This window comes from Rhinoraja longicauda, chromosome 6 (genome assembly GCF_053455715.1).
Source record: "Rhinoraja longicauda isolate Sanriku21f chromosome 6, sRhiLon1.1, whole genome shotgun sequence".
NCBI lineage: Eukaryota > Metazoa > Chordata > Chondrichthyes > Rajiformes > Arhynchobatidae > Rhinoraja > Rhinoraja longicauda.
In genome coordinates this window covers 67933322-67946993 of record NC_135958.1, presented here as the reverse complement: position 1 = coordinate 67946993, position 13672 = coordinate 67933322, and the positions used below count along the sequence as shown (strand labels likewise).

The 13672-nt window shown below is 44.3% G+C and overlaps 1 protein-coding gene across 1 annotated transcript in view; it reads left to right on the top strand.

Annotated features, from left to right (window-relative positions):
* Window positions 1–13672, top strand: part of myo15b (myosin XVB) — a 149845-nt gene that overhangs the window by 111967 nt on the left and 24206 nt on the right. Inside the window, exons 55-61 of the mRNA XM_078401587.1 lie at window positions 1477–1625; window positions 5315–5378; window positions 7506–7578; window positions 8364–8440; window positions 9803–9879; window positions 10238–10354; window positions 11676–11806. Coding sequence (XP_078257713.1) covers window positions 1477–1625; window positions 5315–5378; window positions 7506–7578; window positions 8364–8440; window positions 9803–9879; window positions 10238–10354; window positions 11676–11806 — 688 coding nt within the window. The remainder of the gene's footprint in view (window positions 1–1476; window positions 1626–5314; window positions 5379–7505; window positions 7579–8363; window positions 8441–9802; window positions 9880–10237; window positions 10355–11675; window positions 11807–13672) is intronic.

Sequence of the window (13672 nt, the reverse complement as noted above, 5' to 3'; positions counted from 1 at the left end):
TGTGAAGGAAAAAGGATGGTCGACATTTCAGTCAGAGCGCAGGTGCTTGAGAAAGCGATCACTTTGTATGCGTTTGATCCGGCAGATGTAGAGGAGGCCAGATCAAGAGCAGAAATTGCAAAAGGCAAGGTTGGAGGGATTGCATGTGAATCTCTGCCTCACCTGGAAGGTCCTTGAATGAAGGTGAGGGAGGAGATATAGGGACGTGTTGCAGCTCCTACAGTCGCAGAGGAAAATGCCTGGGGTGGAGGAGGGATGGGTGCTGTGGGATAAACAAACCAGGGAGTCGGAAAGAGAGTGGTCCCTGTGAAAGGCAGAATGTAATGGGGATGTGACTGGTGTTGTGATCACATTGCAGTTATTGGATGTAATGAAGAATGATGTGCTCAATTGGAAGTCTGGTGGGGTGAAAGATAAAGACCAAGAAGATAGCCAGATGAATACGAGTGTGGTTGTTGGAGGTCAGTCATCTCAGCCACAAGACATCACTGCAGGAGTTCCTCAAGCCAGTGTCCAAGGCCCAGCCTTTGTCAACTGCTTCATCAGTGACCATCCTTCCTTCACAATGCCAGAAGTGGGGACGTTTCCAAATGATTACACAAAATTCAGTTCCATTCACCAAGCAGGCACCGGTGATAAGTGGCATTAACATCCGTGCTGACCGGAAATGACCAGCAGAACAAGTGAAGTCTAACTTCCTGCCCTTGATATTGAATGTCATCACCATTATTGAGTCTTTCACTATCAAAATCAGAGGAGTCACCACTGATCAAAAATCAAAGTAGATCGGCCAGTACCATAGCTTCTAGAGCGGGTCAGAGCTGGACGTCCTCTGGGGAGCTGACCATTCCTTGCGATTACAGAGTATTTCTACTGTCCGTAGAGGCATCTCCAACCTGAATATCACTCATCCCCGACACTCATCAGGTGCCCATTTGGTAGAGTTTCTATAGTGGGTAAACCATGTGATTTAGAAGTATATTGTCATTCTTTAATTGCAGAGGAAGCCGAAGAGGTAGGTATGATTACAATGTTTGAAAGACATCGGGACAGGTACATGGATTGGAAAAGTTTAGAAGGATATGAGCCAAATGCAGGCAAATGGAACCAGCTGAGATAGATGTCTTGGTTGGTATGGACAAATTGGGCTGAAGAGCCTGTTTCCATGCTGTATAACTCTATACTTGCTGTTGCTGTTTACATTGTAGAGCTCCCTACTCAACAGCACTGTAGCACATGAACTACAATAATTTGCCAATCCTACTTCGAAATAATTTGTGATGGCCAACAAATGTTTGTCTTCTTGGTAATAACCTGTAAAATAATGCAAATAAAGGAACAATTAAAAATGACCAGTGTTGGGGAAGGAGGGAAATATTTAATCTTGTAAACAAAATCTGTCTCTGGTTCTGTTCACACTATTGTGTCTCACGTGCACTTGTGTGGTGCTGCACTAATGGAACACTTTCCACTTAGAGTGCTACACCCAGTGAAGTCTCAGGAAGTGGAGATGGAAGCACAACCATTTCCTCGCATTCTCCGCCAAACAGTTACTCCTTGCCTGAAGAAGGATACTATGTAATGACAGAGTTTGCTATGAAGTACTTCAGAGAGCCTACTATCATGTAAGTAATGGGTTCCTCCAGTGGCACATCTGTTCAACGGGAGTCATTGTCACACGTACCTAGGTACAATGAAATTCATTTTTTGCATACAATTCAGTAAGAATCTTATTCTACATAAGTGGAATCATAGTCAAGAACAAGAGTGTAAGAATAGTAGGTTACACTGAGGCAGTACACAAGGGTCACCACATTTCTGGTGCCATCTTGTCCCCTTCAAGTTTCAAGTTCTTACAAATATAGAGTGGTCTCTTGGCCTGTTGTCCTGGTAATGTTGTAGTTCGTGACCTATTAACAGAAACAGTCAGACAATCGAGTTTGTTTAACCTCTTTACTGTACTCACCCAGGTGGGAGAGAGCCTAGGCACCGGAGCGTTCAGAAATGCTCAGGCAGCTAGTATAGCCTCTCTCTCTGAAAACACATACACACACACACACTTTATACCCGTAATACATGTGCCAGTACTTTTCCATCGCTGCCTTATATGGCAAGTTTACAATGTCCTACATATTTTATGTGTCGTTCGGGACCTATGTGTCTTCCGTATCCGTCATGACCTACGTGTCCTCTCCATTCTTGGGTGGCAGCACTGGGCGGGTGATGCAGTGGCGGCCTGGCCTGGTGATGCTGCCGGTGCCCTTCACTGCTCCGCACTGCTGCAGGCCACATCTGAACCATATGCTGGTCTAGTCTGATCCAAGTGATTCCTCAGCTGCTGCAGGGACTCCAGCAGCTTACTCCTCAGAATACCGATAATTAAACTAAGCAGTACCGAGGTTGGCACATTGTAATTAAACTGAATCATGAGTGCATCCAAATACCCTGGACATAAATACCATGAAGAAGTCAACAGCAGAGTAGATCCAGCATTGCAGCTGTTATAAGCATAAATTGAGCGTGATGTGTACTCATCTCTTGTTTGTGTTTCCCCAATCATTGCTTTGAGATACAAAATTCTTCAATGTTTCAATGGTTCTTTTATTGTGTACAGTGAAATAAGTATTTTGCGTATAGATCAGTGAGATTATTGCCATACATAAAGACAATCCCTAATTAAGTACCCTGTGCATGGAAACAGCCCAAAGTCCATATGCAATAGTCACCAAATTTTGGAGTCAAGGAGAAAATCAAATTCTGACAATCCTGTCTTGTAAAAATTGTTGAAGGAATCTTTATCAAATTTTGCAATTTGGACTTTGCATCTTTGCGTTTTGGACTTTGCATCTGTCTGCTTGACAGATAATAACAGGGACCACAAAAGGAAATGACAGTGTGTGTGCCAACTCCATCAACCCATTTGCAATTGGTTGGAGGTGTAAATCGCAGATTAAAAGCACTTTCTGCATAGTTTTAATGTCTGCACTCATATCAGTTATCCCACCCGTGGGAAACTGAGCCAGATTTTCCCCTCGTGGCTCACACCATAGTAAGTGTTGTATTTTGCACGTGTAATGGTGACATCAGTGTTAACGCCCATTAACTACTTATTAGCAGAAACTGCATCAAAGGTTTGAGACTTAAGAACTTCCTAATTAAGGAGTGTATCAAGGTGAATCTTGCACGATTCAAAATGGCACCAGTGACACATTGTTTTTATATCTAAAAGACATCATTGTTATTGTGGAGCCGTTGCCTCACAGTATCAGAGGCCTGGGTTCAATCCTGACTTTGGCTACTATCTTTGTGGCGTTTACACGTTCTCCCTCTCACTGCGCACCTTTTCTCTGGGTGCTCCGGTTTGCTCCCACGTCACAAAGACATGCTGAGTCATAGAGTGATACAGTGTGGAAACAGGCCCTTCGGCCCAACTTGCCCACACTGGCCAACAATTTCCCAGCTACAATAGTCCCACCTGCCTGCGCTTGGTCCGTATCCCTCCAAACCTGTCCTATCCATGTACCTATCTAACTCTTTCTTAAACGATGGGATAGTCCCAGCCTCAACTACCTCCTCTGGCAGCTTGTTCCATACACCCACCACCCTTTGGGTGAAAAGGTTACCCCTCGGATTCCTATTAAATCTTTTCCCCTTCACCTTGAACATACATCCTCTGGTCCTCGATTCCCCTACTCTGGGCAAAAGATTGTGCATCTACCCGATCTATTCCTCTCATGATTTTGTATACCTCTATGAGATCTCCCCTCATCCTCCTACGTTCCATGGAATAAAGAGCTAGCGTACTCAACCTCTCCCTAAACTCACACCTTCTGTTTGTACGTTTAGAAGAAACAAATGCAAGAGGATGTCAGTGGACCTGCAGCATCTCCAGAGGAAAATAGACAATATGTTGGATCAGGAACCTTATTCACTCGTCTGTCCTTTTCCCTCCACAGATAGTGCTGGAGCAGCTCAACGAGTCAGGCACTATGTCTTTTACTTTAGCATCTGCAGTCTATTGTGCCTCTGGTTGCTATGCCAGTTGGTTGCTGTAAATTATCCCTGTGTAGATGAATGTTAGAATGTGGGGAAGGGCAGGAAAGGAGGATGGGGAGTTGATGCGATAGTGGGGAGAATAACATTGGATTAGTGTTAGCCTTTGACGGTCAGCATAAACTCAGTGGGGCGAAGGGCCCATTTCTGTGTTGTGTGACTCCAGGGCAGCACAGCGATAGAGTTGCTGCCTTGCAGCGCCAAAGACCCGGGTTCGATACTGACTATGTGCTGTCTGTACGGAGTTTGTACGTTCTCCCCGTGACTTGCATGGGTTTTCTTTGGATGCTCCAGTTTCCTCCCACCCTCCAAAGATGTGCAGGTTTGTAGGTTAATTGGCTTGGGTAAAATTATAAAATTGTCCCTAGTGTGTGTAGGATAGCGTTAGTGTGTGGGGATCACTGGTTGGCACGGACTCGATGGGCCAAAGGGCTTGTTTCTGCGCTGTATCTCTAAACAAAACTAAAGACTGATTGAAGGGCTTAGGGCGAGCTCCAAACTGGTACACTCGATGTCCTGGCATCTAAATCGTAAGATCACTATGTCAGTATCCCACCTCTCCTCTCCAAACCCTTCACCTAAAGACAGCATGGGTGACTATACATGGAGCAACTTAGAGCATCACGGTGGCACAGTGGTAGAGTTGCTACCTTACAGAGCTTGCAGCGCCAGACACCCGTGTCCGATCCCGACTACGGGTGCTGTCTGTACGGAGTTTGCACGTTCTCCCGTGACCAGCATGGGTTTTCTCCGACATCTTCGGTTTCCTCCCAGACTCCAAAGACATACAGGTTTGTCGGTAAATTGGATTGGTAAATGTAAAAATTGTCCCTCGTGCGTGTAGGATAGTGTTAATATGCGGGGGTCACTGGCCACTGCGGACTCGGTGGGCTGAAGGGCCTGTTATCTCTAAACTAAACTCAATTTGTTGAGGGCTGGTGCATGCTGGAGTCAATCAGGGTTTGGGACCACGGCTGTGTTGTAATGAACTTACTGTCACTCATCTTTAAACCCCTACTGTCCCTGAATGGTTGTCATGGAGAGACCGTGCTGGTCTGTGTCACGGCAGGCAGTGTGTGAAAGGCAGCAGATCTGAGCTCTGCAGCAGTTACCTCAGCGGATGTGCTGGCTGCATTTTAGTTTAGCGATACAGCTTAGAAACAGGCTCTGCAACCCACTAATTTCAACAACTTAGTTCGGTAAAGGTGCTGTAACTAAAACTGCATGTCAGTAAATTTGTGTTTTCTGCCACTTACCACAGACCTGAATGGAAGGATGGGGGTGCAGAAGGAACAAAGCCCAATCACCTGGTCAGACACACAAAGGTGAGAGAATGTGGCAAACAGTTTGTGGGGAAATCGAGGTAACTGCATGATGCTCGACAACTAGTAATTAGCATGAATTGGAAGGCCAATTAAGTCACTTGAAAACAAATGCAAGCTTGGTGCAAGTTTTCAAGGGATTTAGGCGTAACAAAGGCCATAGTCAAAGAGCCATACAGGACACACAGTGATGCAGCTAGTACAGCAGCTGCTTCACTGCTCCACTGACCCAGCTTCAACCCAGATCTCCTGTGCACATTCTCCCTGTGACCGTGTGGGTTTCCAGTGACTTGCACATCTTTGGGATGTGAGAGAAGAACCAGAGGAAACCCACACGGTCACAATAGGGGAATAGGAGAAACTTACAGTGAGCGCAAGTTTCCCACTATTCCTCGATTGTGCGGTTGAGTGGTAGCGGCTGGGGGGGGGGGGGGGGGGGCTGGTATTGATGGGAACGCAGGGAAAATAAAATGGCCGTGTAATTTAGTACTTGATGGTTGGCATGGACAGTGGTCCAACAAACCTTTTTCTGTGTTGTATCATAATCATAATCATAATTTATTACCCAAGTATGTTTTGCATCATACGAGGAATTTGGTTTGCCATACAGTCATACCAAAAATGCAACAAGACACACAACTACATTAAAAAATGACATAAACATCCACCACAGCAGCTCCTCCCCATTCCCCATGGTGATGGAAGGCAATAAAGTCTTATCTTCTTTCCTCCTTTCCTCACCCACTGCCCCCCCCCTCCCCCACATAATACAAAACTAAAGATAAACTAAAGCATACATATTACAACAAACTAAAAACACAAAGAAGGAAAAAGACGAGACACATTGTTGGCGAGACAGCCATGGTGTGGCGCCCCCTATGGCTGCATTACAGTACCAGGGAGGAAACCAGTACAGTGCTGACTGCAGACATTTATATCTTTGGGTGCCTGGACAGTAAACTGGACTGGTCCAGGAACGCTGAGGCCCTGCCACAAGAAGGGACAGAGCCGGCTGTCCTTTTTGAGAAGGCTCTGCTCCTTCAACGTCTGCAGTAAGATGCTGCAGATGTTCTACCAATCAGTGGTAGCCAGTGCCATTTTCGCTGCCGTGTGCTGGGACAGCAGGGCGAAGGCCGCGGACGCCAATAGGATTAACAAACTCATCAGGAAGGCTGGCTCCGTCCTGGGGGCGGAGTTGGATTCATGGGAGGTGGTCTTGGAGGGGAGGATGCTCCTCAAACTGCGGAGCATCCTGGACAATACAGCCCCCACCGCTCCATGACACTCTGATCAACCTGAGGCAGCAGACTGGTTCCCCCAAGATGCAGTACAGAACACCACAGGAGATCCTTCTTCCCCCTAGCTATCAAACTGTACAACTCCTCCCCCTTCTGTTGTGGGGTAGACTGACTCCACCCCCCCCCCCCCCCCACCTCCCCAATCCTTTCCACTTGTCACTTTAATTTCATGTTTCATGTATTTTGTGTTTTATGACTGTTGGCAGATCAATTTCCCTCCTGAGATAAAGTTCTATTGTTTCGTATCGTACTTACATTTCAAAGGACATTTCTCTGACACCTGATAGCTAATGGTTCATCGGCTCTAACTGTACCAATCTTTTTAAAAAAGGAAATTATCCCAAGGGGTAGGATATAGGTTCTCTGCACACCTTGAAGACACAGTAAAGCAGTTAAAGAATTTTTTTTAATCAAGAAGTCTTTTTGGTTTCCTAAGGTTGCTACCAATAAATAATATAGTCACACTGTCTTTAAAAGTGTGTTGACTTCAGAAAATAATTTATTAAAGATCCAAAATAAAGGCCCTTCAAGTAAATTAAGGCAGATTTCTAATGTTAGCTAAATCATAAATGCACATGTTAAGATACAATTCAGAATTTCATTACAAGTAAGAAAAAACTTACTCCTATTAGCCACAGGAACTCAGAATTCATTCGCAGAATGATTAAAATGGGTGTCAATTTCACGAAGAACTGATTGGTTTTGCATTTAAGCAGACAATCAGCTAATGAGAATTCACTGATATTCGACATTGGTTAAAAAATTGCATTAAGAGTATATAAATGAATTTAAGGTTAAAAGAGATTTATTCAAAACACAATTCTTATTATAGGTTCCCATCCAGGACTCACTAATTTATATTGTTGACATTGAACGAAATGAACTTGCGACACAGAATTTTATGGGTGAGTTGCTTTCAGAGTAACAGTGGAGCATTTCAAAGCCTTTTGTAATGTTTGATAGGATGGCAATTAATGAAGAGTGGACAGTTTATAAGGAGAGTGCATAGATTCTAGAACTGTTTGGGAATAATGGAAACAGATAAGGATTAAGTGACATTGCAGACCACATTAGTAATAAGAGTGTTTTAATTTTGTGAAAGCCAGCTTTAAAAGTTACAATTGGCAAGTTTGGATTAAATGATAACAGAAGGTAAATAGGATTCATCCAATAAAAACAAAATGCTAGGTCGGTGGTGTAATGGTAGAGTTGCTGCCTTATTGCATCAGGACTCAAGTTCGACCCTGACTACGGATGCTGCCTGTACGGAATTTATACATTTTCCCTCTGACCGCGTGGGTTTTCTCCTGGTGCTCCGGTTTCCCCCCACATTCCAGACATACAGGTTTGTTGGTTAATTGGCTTTGGTGAAAATTGTGCGTTGTCCCTAGTTTGTAGGAGAGTGCTGGTGTACAGGGTTCGCTGGTCAGCGCAGACCCTGGTGGGCCAAAGGGACTGTTTCTGTGCTGTAACTATACGAAACTAAACAAGCAGATGCGACCCAGGAATAGTACAATTGTTACGTTTTTTTTAATTAAGGGAAGTTAGTATTCCAGTTCATTTTCAAAATACAAAACAAAATAAAACTACCCAGGAATATGTTATTGTGTGTGTGCTTTAGGAGATTTTTCCATTGTTAAAAACTATGCATAAGATACTGGGAATTGTTCTAATTCCTATTTCTCTGCAGCTCTCATGAGGTTTATGGGAGACCAGCCCCTCCAGAAGAAGCATAGTTGCATAGATCACATACAAAGTATCCTGAAGGTAAGTTGGCCTCATTCAGAGCAATACTTTTCCAATTGTTCTGTAACATGCCTACTTTATCCCAGCCGTCCTCCACCAGATCCAAAGTCTGCTAAGGCCAATTTGGATCATGGAGCTCAATCTAACAGGTATTTTAATGAGACAAATATCAAAGCATTTACTAGAGGGAATCTTGACCAATACCCACCATACTCAACAACCCCTATTTCAAGAACAATGCCTACTGGTGGAAAGGCAAGTTAGATTAATTGGAAATTGTGAATTGTCCTGAGAGTATAGGTGAGTGATAGAAGTTGGGGGGAGTTGATGGAAATATGGGGAGAATAAAAATGGGAACAATGTGGGACTGGTGTAAATGGGTGGTTGACATAAACTCAGGGGACATGTTACCATGTAGTCTGTCTGAAGAAGGGTCTCGACCCGAAACGTCACCCATTCCTTCTTTCCCGAGATGCTGCCTAACCTGCTGAGTTACTCCAGCATTTTGTGAATAAATCGATTTGTACCAGCATCTGCAGTTATTTTCTTATACAGTCTGTCTCCATGACTCTATTCTAATAAAGAAGGATCTGATGGTTTAGGCGGTTTTCTAAAATAGGCCATTACCAGCCAATTGCTGGATTATGCACTTCATTGTGTGGTACCAAAAGATGAGGACTTATCCCACCTTCACTTCCTAATCTTTGCTATGTTAACTAGTCTTGCTTTTAAGAGTGCTCTTGTACTTGGGGACTGGAATGATCTCCTAGAAGATCCTGTTGGAAATTAGACTGTTAGATATCAACTTGAAGGTAAGGTCAAGCCAGGTTAGCAAACTCTCAGTCAAAATTGAGTCCATTTAAAACTGAGGTGAGAAAAAACTTTTTCACCCAGAGAGTTGTGAATTTGTGGAATTCTCTGCCACAGAGGGCAGTGGAAGCCAAATCGCTGGATGGATTTAAGAGAGAGTTAGATAGAGCTCTAGGGGCTAGTGGAATCGAGGGATATGGAGAGAAGGCAGGTACGGGTTATTGATTGGGGACGATCGGCCATGATCACAATGAATGGCGGTGCTGGCTCAAAGGGCCGAATGGCCTCCTCCTGCACCTATTTTCTATGTCTATGTTTCTATGTAAAACTCATACTTGAAGAATGCTAATTTGACCCTGTGGAAGATAAGTTTGGGGAGTGCTATGTGAGGATCAGATCATGATGTCTTTCAAGGCTCAAGGCTGAGCCACCCCCATGCCATGTGCATGTCAGAGCTTTCAGGAGGGGAAGAGGAATGCAGGAGATGATATGGTCCAAAGTGTTGAAATATAATGCACAATGTTTATCCAGCTGTAACTAGCAGGCATATTTCCATGTTATGCTTTCTCTTAGCTGTGCAAGGAGAATACACTTCTACTGGATGAAGTCTGCTGTCAGATCATCAAGCAAATTACAGATAATCCCAAAAAGTAAGTGTCCAGAATGTTGATGAAGCAGAGCACAGTGCAGAACCTGTGCTCTGTGGCAGAGGTTTATACCACAGAGCACAGTGCAGAACCTGCCTTTAAACATGCTGTCCTGACTTCATACCTACCTGCTTGCCCAGTACCTGAGATCCTCACTGTAGGTATGGAATAATTATCGCATATCTCAGCTGTGCCCATTTACTCTTCAGGGCCAGTCTCTTTCCCTTGTTTCTGTGGCTGGTTGCAGTGAATTAGAACCTCTTCCCATATTTCTATGAGCTGGATCCTCAGCCAGGCCTGACTAATGGGTTGGAGTAAGTCTCCTCTGTTTGCTATCTGTACAAGTCTTCTGTGAACACAGTTTTCCTGGATTCATCACGGCCTGGAGCCTACAGCAGAATTGCCACTACAGTTCCCAGCCTGCTTTACATTATTACACTGGGCCAAAAGATTATTTGGAACACTCGAAGCCAATCCGGCAAGCTATAACTTGAAACATAGGATTTGACTGTGTTTCTAGCCTGCAGTATTATTAGCCCAGAACAGGCAAGATAGATTTATTGTTAGATGTGGAAGACTTATTCTGATCACCAGACATGCGATTTTCAATCTGAGCACAATTATCCAAAAATAGCAGCAAAAGGTAGAGACCACAAACCATCAAAGTGTGTACAGCTGCCCACCACTGGGGCGCCCTGAGGTTTGGTTGTGGGGGGTATCCCTGTCCCATGGGGTTTGTGTTGGTTCAGTTCTTGGTCAGCTGGCTTCAGTGGACTTGGATGCTTAGTTTAGTTTAGAGATACAGTGCAGAAACAGGCCCTTCTGCAACCAAGTCCGCCAGACCAGCGATCCCCGTACATTAGCACTATCCTACCCACGAGGGACAATTTTTACAATTTTACCAAAGCCAATTAATCTACAAACCTGTATGTCTTTGGAATGTGGGATCATAAGTGATAGGAGTAGAATTAGGCCATTCAATCTAATCTACTTTGCCATTCAATCGTGGCTGATCAATCTCTCCCTCCTAACCCCATTCTCTTGCCTTCTCCCCAAAACCTCTGACACCCTTACTAGTCAAGAATCTATCTATCTCTGCCTTAAATGTATACACTGACTTTGCCTCCACAGCCTTCTGTGGCAAATAATTCCACAGATTCACCACCCTCTGACTAAATAAATTCTTCCTCATCTTTCTAAAAGAAAATCCTTTAATCCTGAGGCTGTGACCTCTAGTCCTAGTCTCTCCCACTAGTGAAAACATCCTCTCCACATCCACTCTATCCGTCTTTCACTATTCTGTATATTTCAATGTGGTCCCCTCTGATTCTTCTAAACTCCAGCGAATATAGGCTGAATGTCGTCAAACGCTCATCAGAGGTTAACCTACTCATTCCGGAGCACCCGGAGAAAACCCACATGGGTCACTGGGATACGCAGACACAGGTCAGAAACTCCATACAGACAGCACCCGTAGTCAGGATCGAACCCGGGTCTCTGGCGCTGTACGGCAGCAACTCTATTGCAGTTGCCACCGTGCCGGATTTTTAAAAAAAGGAACACGTAAATCAGCCAGGCTGATGTTTCTTGGTCATTTATGCATATTTAATAGAGATGGTGTCAGAACTTTGCTTGCCTGTATCATTGGGTTGTTGATGTTTGCTGCCAATTGCAAAAAATGGGGCCAATTTCAGAAGGATATTGGAATCTGAGCCGATGACAGAATCAATAGCATTGCTCTCTGGTGGCAAGAAGAGAAAGTAGGAAAAGTATGGATTTGACTATTTGTTTCTTCGCAGGGAAAGTTGCATTCTTGGCTGGCGAATTCTGTACATTTTCTTGGGCTACTATCCATGCACAGTCAATCTCGCACCTTACGTCTCCAGCTACCTGCAAGATATCCTCATCAACCCCAATCACCCATTCCAAGGTACAGTTTATGATGGTGATGAGGCTTTTCATGATAACTGTAAAAAACACGGAGACAGTGAACTTGCAGCCAAGAAACAGCCCATCCAGCCGAGCCGTCGCACCGACTTGTTCTCCACATCCAATTTCGTCCAAACGTCATCACATTCTTTTATCACCGATTCTTTTATATGCTTATATATTTTTAAATACATAGTCACTATTCATTTCGACTCATCAGTGCAGTAACAAGTACTACATTCCTACATTTTACGGCCTCAAGTTTTGATCTGCCTCAGAATCAGAAACATTTTTTTCTGCATGAACTTCATCAAAACATCTGTTACGGGTTAAATGTAGTTTTCTGGCAGGGGTCCCTCCCTGCAAACTGCTCGTAATTGGGTGTGTGACCGAGTCAGAGGTCAGGACTGGGGGCCATGTGTGTGACCGGGTCAGAGGTCAGGACTGAGGGCCGTGTGTGTGTGACCGGGTCAGAGGTCAGGATTGTGGGCCGTGTGTGTGACCGGGTCAGAGGTCAGGTCTGTGGGCCGTGTGTGTGAACAATGGTTGGATATATGAGTCACCTTGGATATTGGTGAGGTGTTGGAAAACTGGAGGGGGGGTAGTGTTGTGCCGCTATTTAAGAAGGGCTGCAAAGAAAAGCTTGGGTGGGAGCTATATACTAGCGAGCCCAACATCTGTAGTAGGCAAGTTACTGGAGAGTATTCTGAGGGATAAGATATATCAGCATTTGGATAGACGGTTGATTAGGAATAGTCAGTATTGTTTGCTATGTGAATATGTGGAAGATATTGTCTCACGAATCTGATTGAGTTTTTTGAAAATGTAACCAAACAAAATTGATGAGGGCAGAGCCGTAGACATTGTCTATATGGATTTCAGCAAGGCATTTGATAAGGTTCCCCATTGTAGGCTGCTCGGGAAGGTTAGATCGCATAGGATCCAGGGAGAGCTAGCCGACTGAATAGAAAATTAGCTTCATGGAAGAAAGCAGAGGGTGATGGTGGAAGACAGTTTTTCCGACTGGAGATCGGTGACTAGTGGCATGCATCAGGAATCGGTGTTGGGCCCATTGCTGTTTGTGGTTCTTATCAACGATTTGGATGAGAATGTACAAGAAATGATTAGCAAGTTTGCAGATGACTCTAAAATAGGTGGTATTGTAGATAGTGAAGAGGTTTATCTAAAATTACAGCAGGATCTTGATCAGTTGGACAAATAGGCTGAGGAACAGTTAATGGAGTTTAATACAGTTAAATGTAATGAGCAGTTTTGAGCCCCATATCTGAGGAAGGATGTAATGGTTCAGAGGAGGTTTACAAGAATGATCCTGAGGATGATTGCCTTAACGTACAAAGGGCATTTGATGGCTCTGGGCATGTACTCGCTGAAGCTTAGCAGGATGAGGGGGATCTCATTGAAATCTACCTTAAAATGAAAGATCTAGATAAAATGAATGTTGAGAGGGTGTTTCCAGTAGTGGGAGAGTCTGGGATCAAAGGGCACAGCCTCAGAATAAAGGGACATACCTTTAGAATAGAGATGAGAAATTTATTAAGCCAGAGAGTGGTGAATCTGTGGAATTTATTGCCAGACGGCAGTGGAGGCCAGGTCATTGGGTCTTTTTAAGGCGGAGATTGATAAGTGCTGGATTAGTAAGGGAGTCAAAGGTTATGGGGAGATGCCAGGAGAATGGGATTGAGAGGATAAAATAGATCAGCTATGATTGAATGGCAGAGCAGACTCGATGGGCCAAAGGGTCTAATTCTACACCTATAGCACATAGTGTTGCATTTTGGAAAGTCAAACCAGGGCAGGGCTTTCACAGTGAATGGCAGGGCTCTGGGGAGGGTTGTCGAGCAGAGGG